The 22,281-nt window shown below is 50.9% G+C and overlaps 1 protein-coding gene across 1 annotated transcript in view; it reads right to left on the minus strand.

Moving 5' to 3' along the window:
- Positions 1 to 6,830: 6,830 nt before the first annotated feature.
- Positions 6,831 to 22,281, minus strand: part of KCNQ3 (potassium voltage-gated channel subfamily Q member 3) — a 163,683-nt gene continuing 148,232 nt past the window's right edge. Inside the window, exons 10-15 of the mRNA XM_070392353.1 lie at positions 20,965 to 21,167; positions 20,051 to 20,150; positions 17,816 to 17,947; positions 16,172 to 16,270; positions 15,422 to 15,506; positions 6,831 to 13,900 (exon numbers count right to left, since the gene is read on the minus strand). Coding sequence (XP_070248454.1) covers positions 13,211 to 13,900; positions 15,422 to 15,506; positions 16,172 to 16,270; positions 17,816 to 17,947; positions 20,051 to 20,150; positions 20,965 to 21,167 — 1,309 coding nt within the window. The 3' untranslated portion in view covers positions 6,831 to 13,210. The remainder of the gene's footprint in view (positions 13,901 to 15,421; positions 15,507 to 16,171; positions 16,271 to 17,815; positions 17,948 to 20,050; positions 20,151 to 20,964; positions 21,168 to 22,281) is intronic.

Raw genomic sequence — 22,281 nt, forward strand, 5'->3', positions numbered from 1 at the left:
AAGGGAGAGGGAGAGAGAGATAGAAACATTAATGATGAGAGAGAATCATTGCTTGGCTGCCTCCTGCATGCCCCCAACTGGGGATCGAACCCACAACCCGGGCATGTGCCCTTGACCGGAATCAAACCTGGGACCCTTCAGTCCGCAGGCCGATGCTCTATCCACTGAGCCATGCCGACCGGGCCTGTGTACCAACTCTTAAATGCTCTGGCGGGCAGGGACACACTCACTTTTACTTACAGCCCACGCCAGAATCACTCACGCGGCCCTGCCTACCCGAAGGAGATCTGGGAATAGGAGGGGGGTGTGCACCCCCATTCAGGGAGAATCAGTGTCTAGTCCATGGCTTTTCTGGCTGTTTAGATGGGAACTACCCTCCACATGCAGGATCCTAGCTGCTTAGGAAACATTTAACACACGAGTGTGTGTGAGTGCTCTGACTTGCTTGCCTTCGAGTTCCAGCGGTCCCCCTGGGACTTGCTGTGCAGAATCTGCGTGACAGTGGAGGCTGCAGAGCTGAGACTAATGAGAATAATGGTGACAATTTACTGAGTGCTGTCTGGGTGCCAGACACCACACGAAATGCCGTCTGACGCATATCATCACTTAACAACCACAGAACCTCTGTGTGTCAGTATTCGCGTACTTCCCATTTAGCATCCAGCCTGCGCAGGCGTGATGTGAAAAGAGCAGGCATTTGCCGTTGGTGGGGAATGAAATAGACCTGGAACACGAAGTCAAGAGGAAGTGGGGTTGAGGAAAGCGACTTAGGAATTGAGCCTCTTCGTGGCAAATTAAGAACATCTTTTAAGAAGTTCTGTGGTCCATCTGGCTGGACCCACCTTTGGAATTTTGTTGAGAGATCCTCATAAACATTTAAATTGCTTTTTAATTATTGGTAGGGAGGGACTTGTGTCTCCTCTGGATGCCACGCTGGACACGAGCTTTAAATGTTTTTGTGCTGTAACACTGTCTTTTGCCAGTTGAATTTGCAGGACCCCATCCCCGAACCTAAGAGTGTGGAGGAAACTCTCCAACAGTATAATTGACAGCCTGCACTTTTAGACATCCTCTCTTATTTTCTTCTCCCCTCCCCACCCCCCACTCGTCTCTGTTATTTTACCTTTTCAATCATCCTCTGAGAGAGACCTGACATTCCGATGACATCAGAGAAGGACCCACAGACCAGAGGTGGAGCCCGTGGTTCCAGGGCTCGTAAGTGGGACAACTGGGATTTGAACTGAGGCCCCTCAGATGCTAAAGTCTGTGTCCTTTTCCACCACCTTTCACTCTATTCCCCCGCCCATTGAAACGCCCTCTTGGATGGCCAGGAATGGGCCTGACGTTGAGGACAAACAGGATTATTATTGCAAAGCCTTTGGGTGGCTGGACCGAGTTAGAAATTCAGTCACACGCCCCGAAAAGGGCTGCGGAGTGCTGCTGTGACCGAGGAGCCAAGAATCGGCCCAAAATTCTTATGAAATGAATTCACAGTACGTCCCTGGAGCCTCACATTGCGTGACTTCCCCTTCACAAGGGTCACCGTCGGCCACGGTTAGTTTAGCCGCCAAGGACCCCGCCCTCCTCACCGCACTGGGCAGCCGAAGGAAGGTGCCCCGTCAGACAGAGAATCCTCACGAGGCTCAGTGGAGCGGGGACTCGAACTGAAGTACCATCTCGTTTGGGCAGCCTCCGGGAGAGCGACATGCTCTCAGAACATGATCCTGGTCGGTTCATTCAGCCGCCTGCAGCCTAAGTGTCATGTCCTCCACTGGGGTAGGCAGGGCCGCGTGAGTGATTCTGGCGTGGGCTGTAAGTAAAAGTGAGTGTGTCCCTGCCCGCCAGAGCATTTAAGAGTTCGTGTCAGCTCCCTCCTCCTCCCAAACATCAATGATGCCAGACCACTGGCCCAGGGTCCTTCCACAGGGGAGTGGCCCCAAGACTGCACACTCAGGCCTGGCCGACAACACTGAAGGCTGAGGTTCTGAGGCAGCATAGGAAGCAGCTAGGGAAATCCCTTGCCAAGTGGATCGGGGAAACTGAGGCAGGTGGCTGAACAGACCGGCTGAGTGATTTACAGCCAGATACGGGAGGCCGCCTCCCTGGAGCTAACATCTAGGCCAGTGGTTCTCAATCTTGGCTGCCCATTAGAATCACCTGGGAATCTTTTTAAAATCCTGATTTCTGGGCCTCATCCTCCGGAAATTCTGTTTCTTTGTTACTAATGTCATGGCCCCACCCCATCACAAAGAAACAGAATTTCCGGAGGATGAGGCCCAGAAATCAGGATTTTAAAAAGATTCCCAGGTGATTCTAATGGGCAGCCAAGGTTGAGAACCACTGATCTAGGCCTCGGCTGTATTTCAGCCCCAGGCCCAGAAAAGTAGCAAAACCAGGAGGGCGAGGCCAGGACCAGCTGCCGTGACTAATGACCGCCCTGGCGCTGACCAATCAGTGGAGGACATGACCCTGACAGGGCACACCTGGAATATCCTGCCGAAAACCCTGCCCTGAGGCCTCCCCTGAAATCCCACCCTTAAAAGCCCTAGGACAGAGGACCCAGCACCCTCTCCCTCCCCCTCCCTCTCCCCCACAGGCTGCATCTCCTAAACTCTAAGGGACCCAGGAGACTTGCAACCAGGAGAGCAATGGGCTGCAGTGGCCGCTCGCCCCCGCTCACCCCCTGAACCTGTCTCCAAGGCCCCCTTTTCTCTGACGCCCAGGGACCAGGGCAGCCCGGCCTGGGCGCTCCTGTGGCTTCTTCCATCCTGGCCCTTCCTTGCTTCACCGTCCCCAGCTTTCATAGACAGACTTTCAAAGCCACCTGGATTCATGTTGTGGGACATCTTTCCTGCCCCAGGCAGACCGGCAGGGCCAGGCCCCCTTTCCAGCAATAGTTCTGCCTTTTCAAAGATAGTTGACGCAGAAAACGAGGTGCGGAATCTAGTACTTGTTGACCATCTGCTGTGCCAGGAGCTTTCCACGTGGCCTCCCACTGGTCCTCGAAGCAACCCTACTTGGTTGTCATTATCCTTATTTTGTTTTTTAAAAATATCTTTATTGACTTCAGAGAGTAAAGGAGAGGGAGAGAGAGAGAGAGAGATAGAAACATCAATGATGAGAGAGACTCATGGATCGGCTGCCTCCTGCACGCCCCTTACTGGGGATCAAGCCTGCAACCCGGGCAGGTGCCCTGACCGGGAATCGAACTGTGACCTCCTGGGTCATAGGTCGACCCTCAACCACTGAGCCATGCGGGCCGGGCTGATGACCCTTATTTTATAGTTTGAGGAAACTAACACTCAGACAAGTGCCACGTGGGTATTGGGTGACAGAACGCCCAGCTTCCTCCTGCTCATCTCTCAGCATCCAGGAGCCCAGGGTTTGGGGTCCATGGCAGATGCATTCTTCGCTGGCTCCACGCTTTGGAGGGGAGAGGAAGCCGGAGGGCTTTGGAGTATCGACAGTGTATGACTTACCTGTCTCCTGAGCAGGATCAGCGGCTTCAAAGGGTTTCAGCAGCCAGAGAGATTAGCAGCTCAGGCAGAGCTGTGGGTTTATATGAGTTCTTAGTGAAAGATGCAGGAGGAGGCGGGGGTGGGGAAGCCTTGATAATTTTGCTTTAAGTCCTGGGGCGGGGGAAAGGGGGAGGATGGTGGAATAATAATTCTACCAAGAACTCAGGGAGGTGAAACTGGATCAACTTCGCTGGAGAAAAATGCGGTGCTAGGGGCTGAATAGAATCGTGAGCGGAATGACAAAGCAGCGATTCAGCGTGGGCTGGAACGCGCTCCTGACGGTAATTATGTGAATTGGAGGAGCAGGCAGGATCCTGAGCGATGATTTCCCCTTCCTGTCGGAAGGTCTGGGAGCCAAGCGGCCCCTGGCGTGCGGGCGGAGGCAGCGCCCGTTCCTTTCGGCAGGTGCCCGGAGCCGGGGCGGCCAGCCTGGGCCCCGCTGCCTATGTTCCTGGCTCAAATGGGTTTAGGGCGAAAAAATAAAAAGAACCGTATTTTGTGACACGTAAAATGATATGAAATTCAAATTCCAATGTTTACAAATAAAGTGTTATTGGCACATTGCTGCGCTCATTCTTACGCTCCGAGGCTGTGTGTGCTACCACGGCCCAGTTGAGAAGTTGGGACAGAGACCCCATGGCCTGCAAAGCCTGAGATACTGACTCTCTGGCCCTTTACAGGAGAAGTTTGCCAACCCCGGGCCTAGAAGAACCTGCACAGTCATAGTCCTTCTGCTTGTACCACCCAAGTTCAAGGTTGGTCTTCCTTGTCTGGGCTTCTGAAATTCTTGCTAACTTGTCACCTGCTACCACTCTTGGTTCCCTGAATGACTGTCCCTTATTATCAGCCATCTCTCTCTTTCTTAAAAAAATATATTTTATTGATTTTTTACAGAGAGGAAGGGAGAGGTATAGAGAGTCAGAAACATCAATGAGAGAGAAACATCAATCAGCTGCTTCCTGCACGCCCCCTACTGGGGATGTGCCCACAACCAAGGTACATGCCCTTGACTGGAATCGAACCCGGGACCCTTCAGTCCGCAGGCCGACCCTCTATTCACTGAGCCAAACCGGTTAGGGCCTTTTTAAAAAAAAAAAAAAATATATATATATATATATATAGTTTTATTGATTTCAGAGAGGAAGAAAGAGGGATAGAAAGATCGCAACATCAACGATGAGACAGAATCACTGATCAGCTGCTTCCTACATGCCCCCTACTGGGGATCGAGCCCTCAATCTGGGTGTGTGCCCTGACCAGGAATCGAACCGTGACCTCCTGGTTCATAGGTCCACACTCAACAACTGAGCCATGCTGGCCAGGTGAGATCTTCTCTTAAACAACTGTGTTGAGGTGTAATTTATATCCTGTTAACTTCACTCATTGTAATTTTTAAATCTGACAAGTTGGATGACCATCACACAGTCTAGTTTGGGAATTTTTTGCCAGCCAGTGAGATCTTTGTGCCCATTTACAGTCAATCCTTCTACCCACCCGAGGCCCCAGGCAACCATCTGCTTTTCACCTGCATGGACTTGTCAGTGACAATACCACTCCTGACTAATCTCCCTGCTGCTGTCCTCGCCTCCTTCAAGTTCTCAACACAAAAGCCAGAGAACCCCGTTAGCAAAGATCAGATCTTGTCACCCCTCTACTCAGTGACTTCCTGTCTGACTCAGAGTCAAAGCAAATGTCCTTGTAATGGCCCACAAGGCCCTTCCTGACCTGTCCTGTCGCTGCTCTGATTGTATCTTCCTCCTCTCCTCTCTGCTGACTCCCCTGGCCTGAGGCTGACCTGCCCAGGGCCAGGAGGTACACGCTGGGTGCCTTTCCATAATCGAGGTGGAGGCAGGGTACAAGGACAATGGGGTCGTTCCTCAGGGGAGAAACCTTACACGGTTTCCCATGGAAGCCACTGGGTCCCAGGTCACCTGGATGCGCCGGCTCATTGTTGGAAGCGGACATTACTGGGAACAGTAACTGTCCCAGGGGTATCTGGGACTGGAGGCTGTGAATGGGCTTGCTCCGTTTGTGCAGATGGGAAGGCATTTTCTCAGGGATATAACTTTTAGGCTCTTTCTCTGCCTGTCATACGGAGGAGGCTGGGGGCGGGGGAGTTTGGTTGCCCGAGTGGATGCTCTGCTCATCATTGCAAAGTCGGCCTCGGGCGTAGTGATGACAGATGTGGGCCCCGGAGCTGGATCATGACCTTGTACCAGGAGAGCATCATCTGCTCGGGCTCCTAGAGGCTAAAGCACTGTTTTCGCCATGAGTCATGCCCACGGGCATCATGGCTCGGCTGCCCAGTGCTGGCTTTGACTTAGAGCGTGAACTGGGGCAACCTGGCCGGTTCTGTTTACCTTTGTGAATGTAGGGGTTTCAGGTGGACGCAGGCGCCAGATGCTGATACCCCACCCCGAGCGCCCTCCCTCCACCCCAGTTCACCTGCCGTTGCGCTAGGTGGGTCACAGCACACTGACAGCCCCGAGCGCCACTGGCCGTGCCTTCCTGCTCCTCGGAGCTGGCCTGACTGTCGCACAGGGACACCTGTCAGAGGGAGCGATTTAAAGAAGAGGAGTGAGCGGAGGAGCGGCCAGACTCCTGCCCGAGGTGGGACAATTCCGCTCCATTTATGTGGGTCCTTAGAGGGTTCCTGGTGGATTGAGCCCACTCTTCACTGGCCCTTCCCCCACACGCCTTACCATCTCAGTTGGGTTTCCTCAGAGCATTTCCCAAATAAACTCTCTGCACCAGCACCTGTCTCTCTTCCTGTGGAGCCTGGGCCTGTGGGCAAGCAGTTACTCACTGAGGATGTGCTGTGTGCTGGATCCTAAGTTCTCTACTCACATCAACCCAGATAACGACCGTTCCAGGTAGACAGTACTCGCCCCAGGGCACAAACCCTGAGGTTCCCACCCTAACTCACCCTCTCATGAGAAAACACCTCCTGTTACACTGACCAAGGAGAGGCGGTCTGATATGACTTTTGCTAATGCCCTCCCTTTGACTCTGTCTCTGAGTCACCCTGCTTTCCTCCTCTGTGGCTTAGGGGGCGGACCTCCTCCAGAGGAAGTCACCTGCAGCTCAGGGGCAGGAGGTCCTGGATCTGCGTGTGACTCTTCCACTTACTAGTGTCTGGCGTTGGGCAGGTCCTTTGATGTTTCTGGGCCTCGATTTCCTCATCTATAAAGTGGGAGTAGTAATGTCTTAAAACGGTAATAATTGGATAAGGTTTTATTAAACCCTGTACGTCCACAGCCTGCACAGTGGCTGCTTCCAAGGAAATGAGCAACCCACACAGCTCGCTCTTCACGGCTATGAGTGTTCACCTGTCTTCCTCTGGGTCTTCATCACCGTGTTCTTTCTCGTTTATTCTCTCCCTCTCAATTGCTTCTTTCCTCACGTCTTACAAATATACTCAAGTCTCCCTCATTGCCCCCACCTGCAACCAATAACAAATTGTCTTTTCTTGTCACTCCTTGTCATCATCAAAGCAAATAACATTCCGCCACATAATCATTGAAATGTCTATTTATTAATAAGTGGTGCAGTATTTACTTGTTTTAAGAGAGAACATAAAAAATCAGGTAAGAATTATTTGCATAATATATATGGAAATCAACCTATTAAAGTTGTTCAAATATTGGACGGAGCCAGAATATAAAGTACACGTACAGTTTAAAAATCATAGGAAATGATATTATAAAGAGCACTAAAGGCCACTTGTGGAATGTTCCCGTGTAAGCCAGAAGGTGAAGAAAGCGTACTCATAGCATGGAGACAATTTCAGGGAGCAAGGCACCAGATGTCTATGCCGTAAAAGGGGGTTAAAGAAAATACAATCCCAAAGCAAATACAGCGAGTCTCTGTTTTCCATCACTGCTACATTAGAAAGAGAAAAAAAGAACAGCCATATCACATCGGAAGCAACATAGAGAGCATTTTTCTCATTAAAATGGAATGATGGACAAATCTGATGAAATTGGCCCATCTTTCTACGGGGATTTTCAAGATGAAGCCTGCCTCTTGTCTCCAGCAGCAAAACCTCCGACACTTGATAAAATGACCCCACCCATCTTGGAACCTGGCCTCCCGCCTGGACACAGCCCTCGCGTGTGGAAGGTGGGGTTGCTCTCCTCTTCTTGAAAAAGTACTGAGGGGGAAGAAGGCCCCATCCCCAGAGCGTTGGCTTCTCCTGGGAACCTTGATCTTTTCCCATCAAGAAAGAGAAACACAGAGTGTTTTTGAAGATTCACCTGTTTCTGCAGGTTTTCAAAGACCTGACATAAAGGTACAGTCTAGACCAGGGATGGGCAAACTTTTTGACTCGAGGGCCACAATGGGTTCTTAAACTGGACCGGAGGGCCGGAACAAAAGCATGGATGGAGTGTTTGTGTGAACTAATATAAATTCAAAGTAAACATCATTACATAAAAGGGTACGGTCTTTTTTTTTTTTAGTTTTATTCATTTCAAACGGGCCGTATCCGGCCTGCGGGCCGTAGTTTGCCCACGGCTGGTCTAGACACAGAAGACCAGAGTCAAGAGGGACAGTTGACCTTGTTTAAAACAATGACAGGAGATCCTTGGGGACCGAGAACAAGGGGTGCTCAGGGGATTATCTGCAGCCACACCCAACTCTAAGAGCCGATGGATTCCAACATGAACCAGATGAATGATTTATGTGGCATTGTTTTCTGCCACTGATAAAAGCTGGCTGTGAAACCACTCAAAGCAACAGGCAGGACCCGCTGAGTAACCAAGTGGAGCAACCAACACTGGACTCTCTCTTTCCTCCAGGGAAGCAATGGGTCCGTGATCATTTTACTAGAAAGCTGACCGGGCGGAGGAAGGCAAGGTGGTGAAGGACCACAGGGCGAGATCTGGCAGCTTTTCCTGGGAGACTTGGCTGGGGGAGAATGAGCTTTGGAGGTACATGGGTTTTGATGATGATCCCAGATCTACTCTCACAATGAGTGACCCATGGCACGGCATTTCCCCCGTCTACTTCAGTGTCCTCACCTATAGGATGCAGACCATACACCGCCCCCCTGGGCTGCAATGAGGAATGCATGAAGTCAAGAGAGATAAGTATTACATCGCCGGCAACTCATGGAGAGAGCTTAGGGTCAGTTCCCCCTTCCCTGGCCTCTGTCTTGAGGGCAGAGGAGAATGAACATTGAAGAACAGGCTCAGTTTTCATCACTCATCGGCATCAAACTTTCCTTCATTTGACAAGTCTAAGAGGAATGACGAGTATGTTCCCAAGCACTGGGCTAGGCTTCTGCCGGCTTCGTTGTAGTCACACTCAGGTCACTTGTATCTGGAGCTCATTTTAACTTATTTCCCCTGAAACGTATGTGCTATGTGGAGGCCAAGAGGCCTTGGTTCTAGATGCCTCGGAAGCATATTCCTGGAAAACAGACCAGCTACGTGGAACCTTCTGGGGGAAGCCTGGCGTGTGCTTGGCAGCACTTTACGAAGTGCAGCCGCTTCTCAGAGCTCTGGATAAATTTCTTCTCCTGCCCCAGAAGAATCTGATCAGCAGACCCCACAGGTAGCCCCACCTTTCCCTTGTAACGGATGCTGTGTCTTGGGCCTGTACCATACGCTTCTCCTGGTCAACACAATTAAAGTAGCTCAGTGACTTGCCAGAACTCAATCCTCGTAGGGATTTAGAGAGGAAAAACCTGTTCCCCTGACCGCCCCCCAGAACCTTCCAAGGTACTCTAGAACCTTCTTCCTGTGTGCTTATCTGGGGCTGTGAAGTCCAAAGCATTGAACCCAAACTCAAAGTCCCCCTTCAATCCATTCAGTCTCCTCTGGGTTGATGGGGTCATTACTGCTTTGATACAGAATTTTTGCTCTCAATTTCTTCCATGTTCTCTCTCCCAGTGACTCCAAGCTAGGAAACATTCCTGTCTGTATAGCGTGTTCTTCAGGGATGAAATCAGAGACTTGCCATTGGTGGTACACATAGTTTGAGGGGACTTCCAATATTTGAGGCCACCAAGTTTCTAGCTTTTTGATGGCAGGAACTGTGGTTCTCATAGTTCTGAATTTCAAGTGCATTGCCTAGAGCCAGCACACAGCTTAATCTTGTAAATTAATAAATAAATGTTTTTATTACAGTCATTACAGTGGCATCAAATTATGAGAATGGTCTTGGCAAATTATGAGTAGATCCTGTTATGTTAGGATTTCCTACAAGTAATTATTCTTTCAATTTACAGTGCCCAGGAACTGCCTGGCACAAAATAGGCAAGGCATAATGCACAACTGTCAATTAATTAGCTAATTTTGAACTATAGTATACCTTGGGGTTTTCTAGATAGGTTTTTTTTTTTTTTTAATGAAAACCAGAGTTTCATAATATCAATGTCATGTCTAATAAATCTAAGCTCAGTTCCCAGAAAAAGCAGTTAGTGAATAGAACTTTCTCAATTTGGTGTGGGTTTTTTGTTGTTTCTTTCTCTCACAATTAAAAAAAATATTCTTTGTATTTCCTCGTGTGCTGGTATTTGATAGTCAGAACTCACACTTGGTATCAAGTACTTTCTTCTCAGCCCAATGACATCCCTTTACCTGACGCTGGGAAAGTAAATTTGCCTCGTTCATTTTGATCCTGATAAAACATGACCTCTTCACATTCTCACGTGTCATACTGCGACACACAGAGCCTGGATATGTGTAATGAGGCCATAGTTTCACTTGGGAAAATCATTCCTACTTTTTATAATGGAATTAATTGGTCACTATTTCATGGGATTCTGCTCAAACTGCAATTTCCTGGGCAAGCTTCAGAACCACTGGTGTATCTGAAATAGTATAACCTTCACATCATCAACCAATGCTGTTGGATTACCCCATCGTTCTGTTCTTTTGACACAAAGATCTTTGTGGAAGCACACACTTCCTCCCTATAACTTATGCTCAACCCTAGGCCTTGAATTTCCGCTTCATCAACGCCAGCCATGTTGGTGATATTGCCTAGGGGTTTGGTTTGCTTTTCAAACCAAAGAGGATAGCAAAGCAAAGGATTTCAGATTTTTTCTTTGTTTTTGTTTTTTTTTAGATGGGAAAGAATAGCTCTTAAGAGTCTCGTCCTTGATTCATTCATGAAAAATGTATTCGGTCTTTGCACTGATAATGGCAACATACACATGTAGGAGACCTGGTGGTGAGGAGCACAAACCCAGTCCCTGCCATCCTGGCCTTAGGAGACAGCAGGGAGGCTGGCCTGCCCGCCAGCGGTTTGGGAAATAATACAAGCTCCCTCCTTTGTAAGTTATTAACAGACCCAAAGGCAGTCCTCTCACCTTGGGCCCATGGTAATTATCTGTTAGCTTGAGGATGAGAAGTCCCACTCTTCCAGCTGAGAACTCCACTGAGTTCCTGGAAAATGGATCTATTTGTAAGATACTAAGCTTAGTAGGTTCTTCAAGAATATTAATAAGTTAGGGGAAAATAACTGGTGCCTATGTAGATTGTTTGATTCATTCTCCATTTTTTTTTTGTTTCAAATAACTCATACATAAAAAAAGAACACAGTAACATGTTAGATGGTAGGTGGCTCCATCGTTTCTGGTGAAAGATCCCAGGAGGTCAGAATCAAGAACCAAGCCCTAAGGAAGGGGCTTAGGTTTCCAGCGTCAACTCCAATGGCACCGGCAGGCATGTTGAGGGGAGCCGAGAAGAGAACCAATGAGCCATGCCCTTTGCCCTTCAGATGGCTGGAAGGTCAAAGGCAAACCATATGGGAAGGGGTTTCATATCCGATGTGTGTGATCATTCTTGTGTATTTCCCACCTCAGACTTCAAGGTCAACACCCAGCCATTCAGAGCACTCTCCATGTAAAACGGCCTTTCTACCTGTCAGGAACTCCTCAAGCCAGGCAGCAGCCCTGCCTGCTCACTGCATGCTGAGCCTCTGGTACAGTCCCTGTTGACAGAAACTGAACTGTGAGGAGATAGCCCCTCTCTCCAGCAGAATGTAAGGCCGCTGCATCGGGTAATGATGACGGCGTCAACCAGATGTCTGCCACGGCTCTGATGGCTCTTGACAAGACTGAGGGAGGACACCAGTGGCACTTACATGCAGACATTTGTTTACGCCATTTCAATCATCCTGATGGTTTCCATGGCGACCATCCTCAACCAGTGCTGAGATGTTCGGAAAAGGGTGAGGTGATAATACTGCAGAACCGTCATTTAGCTAATTCAGCCCAAACCTCACAGAAACCTTTTCCATCAAAGTGTTTCAGAGAGTAGCGGCATCCCATAAGAGGCCACAGCCTCTTAAGCTTCTGAGGCCTGTGATTAACGGTGAGACGCATACAGGGGAGCAGTGCTCTGCAGGCTGGGGGCTGACTCCTCCGCTGTCGCATGGTTAGGAGTGGTTTGAAAAATCTGCAGGAGTGAAAATGGACGGTTCTGGAAATTTTGTCCATCTGTGTATTAATTACTATTACAAGTAGCTTTTCTGTACTATTTTTTTTTTCTGGATCCCAAACACAACGCATCAGGAAGTGTATCTGGCAAATAAGAGCAGACAACCCCCTCCTCCTGGATAAACTGTGTGGCAAGTGCTTTGCACACGACACAGGGTATAGGTGTCTTGGCACAATTCCTGGGTCCCCTGCAGGAAGGGCAGAGTGGTGCGGCCAGGATCCCAGGGAACAGAGCGAGTCAGCGGCCTGGGCTCGGGGCCCAGCTCTCCAGGGACAACGGCGTGGCCCCGGGCACGTCACTTGAGCTGAGCCGAAGGTTTCGCAGTTTTACAAAGAGATGTGGACCAGACAGGCCGTGTGCCCTATGACTCCGGTTTCCACTTGAGATGGGTCTTCTGTGAAAGTCTCATGGGGAGGGTGTGAGTGGGAACCTCATTTTGAAGGCACTGAACTTGGCTGCTGTGCAGAGGGGCCCCCCACTTCTGATCAATGTCACCATCTTTGGCTACAGGAATTGGGAACTCTTTAAATTTGTGTGTGTGTTTTCTTCTCCCCGCCAACTCATAACTCATCGGAAATGCTACAGTGGGACCACCACCATTTTTTACGATGAGGAAATTGAGGCGTGACGCTAGACAACGGCAGACCACGCGAGGGCCTGTGGACGGCTTTCGGAAGGCTGGGCCTCACTGAAACAATCTGGAAGATTCTTGGTTGTGTAGATGTGGGACGATCTCGCTCCTCTCCTGACATCTGACCTCGGGAGCACCCTCACTGGCATGTGGGAGCACTAGTGGCCGGCTCTCACACACAGCCGACCAGCCACGGGCCTGTTTTACAGAAAGGGGTGGTGACCGGAGAAAGAACCTAAACGCCCTTCCTGCTTACCAAACCCAAACTCAAACCCAAACCAGCCAACCAGACAGACAGATGAAGAGCTCGTGGGCGATCTCTCCCTGGACTGGGCCAATCGCGAGCAAAAAGAAGAAGAGCAGGTGAGCGTGTGGCCCGAGGAGGTGAGGGGACCACTGAGCTAGTGCAAGGGCATGCAGACCATGCTGAGAGGAAGCGGCTTCACGGTGGTGGCGTGGGAGGACAGGCCATGGCAGCCCCTGCTGGGGGCCATCACGCACATGCAGGCGTCGGATGTGGCCACTGGGGACCGCACTGGTGAGTGTCAGGCGTGAGAGCAAGTGAGCTATACAGAGTCTGTGGACATTACAAGGAGTCAGCCAGAACCCCTTTACACGGGCTTGTTGGATGGGGTCCATATGGAATCCGAGATCCCGTCCCCCGTGGAGGACAGAGGCATGGAGCTGCTGGGCGTGAAGGGGTCCGTGTCCGTGTCTGTCTCACCCTCGGCCAGGTACCGCTTCTCCCGCATCCAGCTCGAGCCCCCGCCCAGGCCAAACACGTCGTCTCTGTCTTGGGAGATGCTGAAGCCACTGGGAGACCGTTCCAGCTCCTCGTGGTCCACCGACATCAGGGACAGGGGGGTGTCGCTGTCCCGCGTGAAGCTGCGTCTCTGCCGGAGGCCGTGTGGGTCAGTGGGGGACGGGAGAAGTGTCAAGATGGGCAGGACGGTGGGCCTCTCCATATACGCCGGGGTGGAGGAGGAAAGGGTCCCGGGAACCCTGCCAGATCCGGGTCCCCCACTGGGCAGGCCCACGGGGTCGTGGGCGAAGAACCGATAGGGGCCGACTTTGTCGATGGGCACCTGGTGGAAGCTGAAGGACGGGTCCGGGAGCCCCGTCTCAGAATAGTTGCAAAGGATGGTTTTCATTTCAGAATCCCGGGGGTCCCCTCTCTCCTCCTCCACGGCCGGGGAGGTGCCCTTGGCTGGGTCATAGTAGGGGACGTGCGCCTGCAGCCTCTCCATGTGCTGCATGTGCATGTCCACCAGGAAGTCCAGTTTCCTCCCCATGTCCTGCACCTGGAACACAAGGAGGCGGGATCACTGCCTTCTCGGGGCAGTGCCTGTCACCTGTCGGGAGAGGCTACCACCACATTTAATTATCGGGAAGGAAGAGGGATCCTGCAAGTCCTGATGCTGACTAGTCCGTGCCTCCCCATTGCAAGCCCTGCGCACGAAGTGGTGCAAATCTAGACGTAACCCAGGCAGCCTAAGCAAAGGCTGGAGGCGGGGAGTGCGAGGACAGGTGCTACAGGCCTTCCCTCTCCCCTGGGAGGAGAAGGGGCCAGGCTGCCAGCCGTGTGGGTTGAGGAGCAGGAGTCCTTGATTTGCAAGCGTTTCCTTAGCCAGAAGCATGTGGATTGTAGGGTTTGCTGCTCCTACGAGGTGATGTGAGCCCCAAAGATGCGGGCGGTGATGAGCAAGGATTGAGCTTCATAGAACTGGAGACCCTGCCTGGGGGCCTTGGCGGCCAGTGGGAGCCACAGAGATAAGCTGGTCTGCTCCTACCTACCGAACTGGGGATTTATTTAATCTCTGTGAGTGCATATGCCGGTGTGCGTGCGGCGTGTGTGCCTGCCTGCCTGTGTGTGCATGTGTGCATATGTGTGTGCGCATGTGAGTATGTATGTGTGAATGTGTGCATGTGAATGTGTGCATGCACGCATGTGTGTGTGAGACCTTCTCTCCCTGACAAGTCATACTCACCAAGCAAGCACTGCGGACAGGTGTATCATCCCCTCCAACCGATGAAGATGCACAGCACAGAACTAGGTAATGGCTGTCACTAACACTCATAGCAGTTACTATCTGACTCTGCTTTATGCACTTTCAAGATATGACCTCATTTAATTTCTCACAGCCCTATGAAGTGAATACTAGTGTCACTCTTATTTTGAAGGCGAGGACACAGAGGCACTAGCAGATGAAGTAACTTGTCAAAAGTCACAGAGCTGGTAAGTGGACAGGCTGAGATCTTTTAAAATATAAATTAAAATTTAGAACTGAACAATGATATTCTTTTTAGGCCAAAAAAGAAGAATCATTGAGCTTTTCTCTCACTCTCCTGCACCGATCCAATTGTGAATTATGAACAAAATAAAAGGATGGATAGAAATCCTAATAGCAACTGACAGTGCCATTTCTCCCGGGTAACCTTAAGGATCTAGGGAATGGGGGGAAGGAAACAAACATTTCTTAAGGGAACACTGTGAAGCACAGAATGATAGCTACCACTTGTTAAGTGCTTTCTGTACACCCACTCCTGCTCTAGATAATTTACATGCATCAATTCATTTCGTTTTCACAGCATGCTTAGGGAGGATTAAGATCCCCATTTTACAGATGAGGTCACTGAGGCTCAGGACAATTCATTAATGTGCACGTGATCACCCAGCCAGCAATTGTGGAATCGGGATTGAATTTCCACATCCTTTTTGGAATGGCAGATACTCACGTGTGTTATTGATCTCTGGGAGGAAAGTGACATGTGGAAATCAATTTTATATGCTGGATTTTTGGTTCAGAAAAGGAAAGACCTACCTGTCTTTCGACTTTCACAAACTTCCCCATCATGCTTTGGTCTTCCATTTCTGATGTGGATGCTCGGGCTAGGTAGGGTTCGTTCCTAGGAAAGAGCCAACAGGCCTATAAGATTGTTACACCTGGTTTTGCTGTGCAAGGTCGCTTCAGCTCGGCGGGCCGTGGTCCCAGGAGCCATGACTCCCACACGCACCCTGTGCAGCTGGAAAAGGCCGCTCAATCCCAGAGGCGCATGTGGGCCAGGGAAGGGACTCAGTCTCAGGCTGCTGGTTGGGAGCTCCCCCAAGTGTGCATGGTGGGGCGCAGGGAGGGGTCTAACCTCTGGAATTCTATACTGTGGGGGTCAGCATTTCATCCGTCCCATCTTATTAAGAGCGGAAAACATGCGGAATCTAGAAAATGGCATGAAAGATGACACGGTAGGAGTGGGAGTGGATGGGTGCCGAGTTCTGCTACTATGAAGTATTCTACTGGCTCCAATAAGACCTCTTATTTTATAAAAAGGAAACCATGCTTTTCATTTTCAACAGCCATAACACAAAGTGTCACCCACGTGGTCTGCATAGAGACGGGAGGTCAGGGTTTGCACAGAAAGCTTTCAAATGGCCACAAATCAGAACAGCCCTCAAACTCTCCATTCGGGGACCGGCAACCTCACCCGACCAGAAAGCAACCACTGAGACTCGGGGACGGGGACGCCCCAGGGGCTGTGGCGCCCACGGCCTGTCGGTCACTGTGCACAGACCCCACCTGGGAGACTGCTGGGATGGGTAGGTGAACGCTGCCCCTTTCTGAGACTTCTTATGCTTCGGAGTCGATGGTGGTCCGGGGGTGAAAATCATATCTATTCTGGAAGAGAACACACAGTGAGGGGATTAAATGACAAGGCGCTTTACATGAGCAGAGAGGAAAGCAACTCATTCTAATCCCTCCTGTCAGGTGTGGGTGTGGAATATGGAATTAAAGGGAAAAGGAGAGGGGGAGGGAGAAAAAGGGAGAGAGAAAGAAAAAGAGAAAATGTATGATCTCAAATTATCTTTTTTTGGTCTGCTGGTGTCGAGGGCATCGTCCCCATCCCAGGGGAGAGAGAGGCGGTCAGCCCATGGAGACAGGGTGAGGGAGGTGTCTCCTTACTTCTCAGTGGAAATGCCCTGTGCCCCGCAGGCCTAGCTGGCCTTCAGCTCATCCGATGAGGCAGCCTTTCCTGCCACACTCTAGGCTCTGAGCTTGGCTCTGCAGGTCTCTGCTGCTGGGAGGCATCTCTGGCCATCAGAGGATAAAGTCACATGTCTAAATATAATCACATACATAGTCATGCATATGGACATGTGTAAGTGTGCATATCTAGGGCTGAGTGCATTAGTAATCATGTTATGGCTACTAATATATTCACAGGTCATATAATTTTTTTACCGCATGATATATATTTTGCAAATGTCATTTGATGGCTACATAACTTGAATGAGAGCAGGTACTGTTCTTTCCTTTTTGTTTTTAAGTAAACGTATTTTTATTGATATCAGAGAGGAAAGGAGGAGAGAGAGACAGAAACATCAATGATGACAGAATCATTGATCCACTGCCTCCTGCAGGCCCCACACTGGGGATCAAGCCCGCAGTCCAGGCATGTGCCCTGACCTGGAATCAAACTGTGACCTCCTTGATTCTTAGGTTGGTGCTCAACCACTGAGCCACGAAGGCTGGGCTACGTTCTTTTCTTGGTCTATGTTGTGATTGAGGAGGTGCGGCTGTTAGAGAGAGTAGGAGCAAGGCAACCAGTCGCACCTGGATTGCTCTCCAGCTCTGCCACTTCCTGGCTGGGTAAGTTTTGGCAAGTCCTTTGCCCTTTGAGCTTTGGTTTTCTCATTGGTGAAATGGCGCCTTTAACGCTCTGCCTCACAGGGTGATAAGGGATTAGACACATATAGGCAGAGCACCCAGGTGGTCAACAATATGGTGGCAATTAGTTGGGCATTGTTGCTGTTTCCATATGTTTGCTATTAGGATTGACATCTGATGCACATTTTTTCAACACGGTGAAAAATTTATATTTAGAATTAGCCAGCTGGACTGGGTTTAGACGATTCCAATTTGGCTGGCAACATCCAAAGCATCGCAGCCAGGGGCCAGTCGGACATATGCTTTCTTGCCATGAGGCCCCATCAGGGGGTTGACCTTGGCCGTGTCAATGTCACCGAGCTTCCTCCCAGCCTGCTTGACCTGGAGCTGGTTGGCTCTGGCATCCGCAGTGCTTGACGGACTTATTTGTTCCTCAGATTTCTCTCTGCACTTCGGATGCTTTCTGAAGGCCTGCACGCTCCGCTCTGAGGTGCACCTGGCGTGGGCTCCTTAGCGGTCAGGAGGGCACCGTCCTCCCATGTGCGGCCGTCTTACCTGGTCTGAAGGTACTTGATCCGGGAGAGCATGTCGAGGTGCCCTGCGGAATACTGCTCAATCACATCCTTCACGTCATACGGCCTCAGCGTCTCCTTGAATTTTTTCTTATAGAGACGGAACTGTAAAATCCTGTAAGGCGAAGTAGAGACGTGTGTGTGTCATGCGTAGAGAAACTATAACTCGAGACTAGCAAACTCGGGGGCAGTGAGGGAAGAGAGAATCAAAGAGAAAAGGACTTGATGGGGAGACGTTCTGATTCGGGTCCTGGATCCAGCCTTTTGAGCCACACAGATGAGGCCGGTAGAACCTCTCCGCCTTGGCGTCTCCCTTCAATCATGTGCATACTAAGAACATCAGAGTAACATGCGAGCGAACATTTCCCGGGTCTTCATTCAGGCCCTGAGCTGAGTGTTTCATGAACAATCTGCGGACAGACCACTTTCTGGAAGGTGAGACCGTGGCCGAGAGCTCGGGCACTTCCCAGGGCGGGGCCACCTGCCAAGAGCCTCGGAGCGCCTCAGACCAGGTCTGGATGCTGACAAGGCCCGGGTCACACAGCTGACATCTCTCTTCCGGAATCGCCTTTTTAATACTTTGGCTTGTAATCTCCTCACAAAGAGAAACCAGCTTCTGTTCCCCAAGTTTTCTCAGGCTCGTAGTAAAGGGGGCATCCAGGACTCATAGATGCCAAGCCCTCACCTCCATTTTCCTGGGAACCAACAGTCACCTGAGTGGCTAATGCTCCTTGAAGCCCATGCTGAGGCCAGTGCCCACTGAGATGGGTCAACTAAAACCCCTAACCGCAGGTCAGCGGTAGGAAACAGAGCTAACCCCATCTAGTGCTCACCCAGGCCTTTCTATGGTCACTGTGCAAAGTTCATTCTGTTTGTCACAGCCCATGGGTGGTCCCTCAGCACTATTCTGACATATTGATTAAACCATCTGACTGACTTGCCATCCCCTCCAACCTTGTGTCCTTTTATAAGCCTGCCCTTTGCACCCTCCATCTGAGGGAGGTGTCGGCCAACTGCGGCTCCAAGGCCAGACCCGCCCACTGCCTGGTTTGAAAGTTATGCTGCAACACAGCCACACCACTCATGTATGTACTGTCTCCGGCACCACAGAGTCAGAGTTGAGTACAGGCAGCAGAGATGCACGGCCACAAAGCGTAACCAATTTACTATCTGACTCTTTACAGAAAAAAGCCTGCCCACCCTGAACGAAGGCATCAGTGAACACACCACAGGGACAGGACAGAAGGCAGACCGGGGAGCATGGCAGCACAGGCCTCCCTCCAGGCTGGCAGATCCCTCCCTGGGTCTTCTTGAGTGAGATCATTCCACCAGGCAGGAAGCCAGGAGCTGTGTTTCACCAGTGGCACTGCGGTCACACTGGACACGATGGTGTCACGAGAAAGCAGGCCAATGGCTTTGCTGAAGTCCACGTACGATAACACCCCCTGACTCACTGCACTGGGACCTCCTGCAAGTACCATGACTGGCTCTTGGAGAACCAACTTAGTTCCTAGAATTCACTGTGGCAGTGAATTGTGGACTTTCTACAGGCCTGTATCCTGATCACAGTTGTTGTCTTTAGGATATATTTTATTTTTTTAAATTGATTTGAGAGAGAGAGAAAGGGAGAGAAACACTGATTTGTGGTTCCACTTATTTATGCATCACTGACTGACTCCTGTATGTGCCTTAAGGGGGATTGAACCCACAACCTCGGCTTATTGGGATGATGCTCTAACTAAAGGGGCCACCTGACTAGGGCCTTCTGATCAAAGTTTCCTTTAAGGCAGCGGTTCTCAACCTGTGGGTCGCAACCCCTTTGGGGGTCGAAAGACCCTTCCACAGGGGTCGCCTAAGACCATCGGAAAACACATATATAATTACATATTGTTTTTGTGATTAATCACGATGCTTTAATTATGTTCAATTTGTAACAATGAAATTGGGGTCACCACAACATGAGGAACTGTATTAAAGGGTCGTGGCATTAGGAAGGTTGAGAACCACTGCTTTAAGGGGTAGCACATGACAACGTGCTGATGTACAATCATTTGTCTTCAGGCAGCATCCCTTTAGAGTATGGACAGACTCTGCATCTGCCTCCGGGTTACTCCAGGGGCCTACCGCCCACCTCCCCAAAGCCAAGCGCACTTTACAAAGCCCGTCCTGGACAGAGCTGGGGCCTGAGGAGGCCACGGGCGGGGAGGTGGGGCCTCACCTCACGGCTCGGATGACGGCCTTCAGGGTGGGGATCATGTCTTCGATGAAGTCATTCCCGTAGTCCCTGTCTTCGGCCAGGGGATCGCCTGTCCCGGCATCTGGGAGGGAGACACGTGTATCAACGGCGGCCACAGCACCTGCAGAGGCTCAGGGCCCTCCTTCAGCCACAGCCTTCCCGGCTCAGCCTCCAGGGTCTTTGTTCCCACTTCCGGGAACCCCGCAGGGTCCTCCAGTTATGAGGTCACTCGGCCTTTCTGAGCATCCCCTCCTATTACCCAGAAGTCTGAGCCACGGGTGCCTGCTGTTCAGGACATGCGTTCTGAGTTCCCAGGGTGGCAGCAAAGGTCACACAGGTGGGCATTAGTTCACATTCTTGCTCTTTCAAGTCCTCAGCCTTGTGACCTTGGGGGAGGTCACTCTTTGAGCCCTACTTATCCTCTTCCCATAAGTGAAAGGGAACACAGAGGTGTTGTTCCTACACCCTTGAGGGCTGTTCTCTGACACATCCTCCCACCCCTGAGGGTGCTGAGGCCCCAGGGCTGTGGATCGCCCTGCACCCGGCCCCTCTCCACCTCTCGCGTGGACTCCATGGCCATGCACTCATCATTGCCACCCGAGGGACCATGGTGACAGGCCCCCAAGCTCCCAGCCGCGTCTGCGCAGGTGAGTGTGGTGATTATGGCCCAGGAACAGCTACCTGGGCGCCCCCTGCCCTTCAAGCTGTGGGGATGAGTCATAGATGCCTCGAGTAAAGAGGAGGCAGTGAGCAGTGGGTTGAGGGAGGGCAGGGGATGGGCTACTTTGCAGGCTGGAGAGTACTTCAAGGTGGGGGAGAGTTGGAGGGAGGGAAGGAGGGAGGGAGGGAGAGAGGAAGGGAGGGAGGGGTCGGGCAGGGGTGAGGACAGGCCTTACCTTCGGAGCTCTGCCAGAAAGCGTAGGCTTTCATGCGGAAGGCGGTACGGAAACGCTCTTTATTGTTTAAGCCAACAGGCTTTGGCTCTTTAGAAGGACTTTCTTCTATGGCATCTACATTCAGAGGGGTAAATAGCTTTCCTTTAGTATTGCTACCACGAGGATTAGAAAGGCGAACCCGATCCAAGAGACCCAGCTTTTGGCTACAAAATAAGCAAAAGTGAACAATTTTCCTCCTTGAGTGCAGGCTTTTCGGACTCCCCGACCCTCTCCATAAAGACACGCACATTCTGCTCCGAGCCTGAATGGGACGGGCGCTCAGGGCTAAAGCTGATGGAGGTGCTGGGACTGGGCAGGGCTGGGTGCAGATCCCAGCTCTGCAGTGGACTAGCTACACCTTGGGCATGCGCCTGAGCTCCTCCGGACTTCAGTTTCCTCCTATGCTTACGTGTAAATGTACTAGTAAAACGCTAGCCAGGTCAGCGTGGCTCAGGGGTTGAGCATCGACCTGTGAACTAGGGGGTCATGGTTTGATTCCCAGTGAGGGTGCATGCCCAGGTTGTGGGCTCCATCCCTTGTGGGAGGTGTGCCGGAGGCAGCCAATCAATGATTCTCTCTCATCACTGATGTTTCTCTCTCTCTCTCCTTCTCCCTTCTTCTCTGAAATCAATGAAAAATATGTTTTAAAAAAGACTATACAAATTGGCCCTCTGTGTCCCCCAGTTTCACATCCACAGAGTCACCCAACTGAGGATCAAAACAGTATTTCTGATCTGCACTCGGGAATCCACAGACATGGTGGGCCGACTGTAGGCATTGATCTTTGCCATTTACATAAGGGCCTGGGCCACGCATGGATTCTGGTATCCATGGGGGTCCTGGAACCCATCCCCGTGGATACCAGGGACGACTGTAGTTAGATTTTGGGGGAGTCAAAAGGTATAGGTGGATTTTTGACTGTGGGGGTCAGCACTGGTGTTATTCAAGGGTTCCCTGTAATCAGTTTCTTTTGTAGTTGCATGCATTTTACTTGTGGATTAAAAGTTGTTATTCTGAGAAAGGGTCCCTGGGCTTCCTACGCCCAGAATGTGGTTGGCACATACACACAAAACAAAAACACCAGTAAACGTAAAGTTGCCCTGGTGCAAAACCCGGCTGCACCTTGACTTGAAGTCCAGCTCTACCCTTCACCATCCAGATGACCTTTGGGCACTTCTGTGACCTTGGGCCCATTTGTGAGCCCCAGTTACCACATCTTTAAAGTGGAGAGAAGCATTCCCACTTCACCTGATTGCTATGAGATGATGCTGGTCAAGG

Source organism: Myotis yumanensis, unplaced genomic scaffold (assembly GCF_028538775.1).
Source record: "Myotis yumanensis isolate MYYU_CA2020_CCGP unplaced genomic scaffold, mMyoYum1.0.hap1 SCAF_15, whole genome shotgun sequence".
NCBI classification, from domain to species: Eukaryota; Metazoa; Chordata; class Mammalia; order Chiroptera; family Vespertilionidae; genus Myotis; species Myotis yumanensis.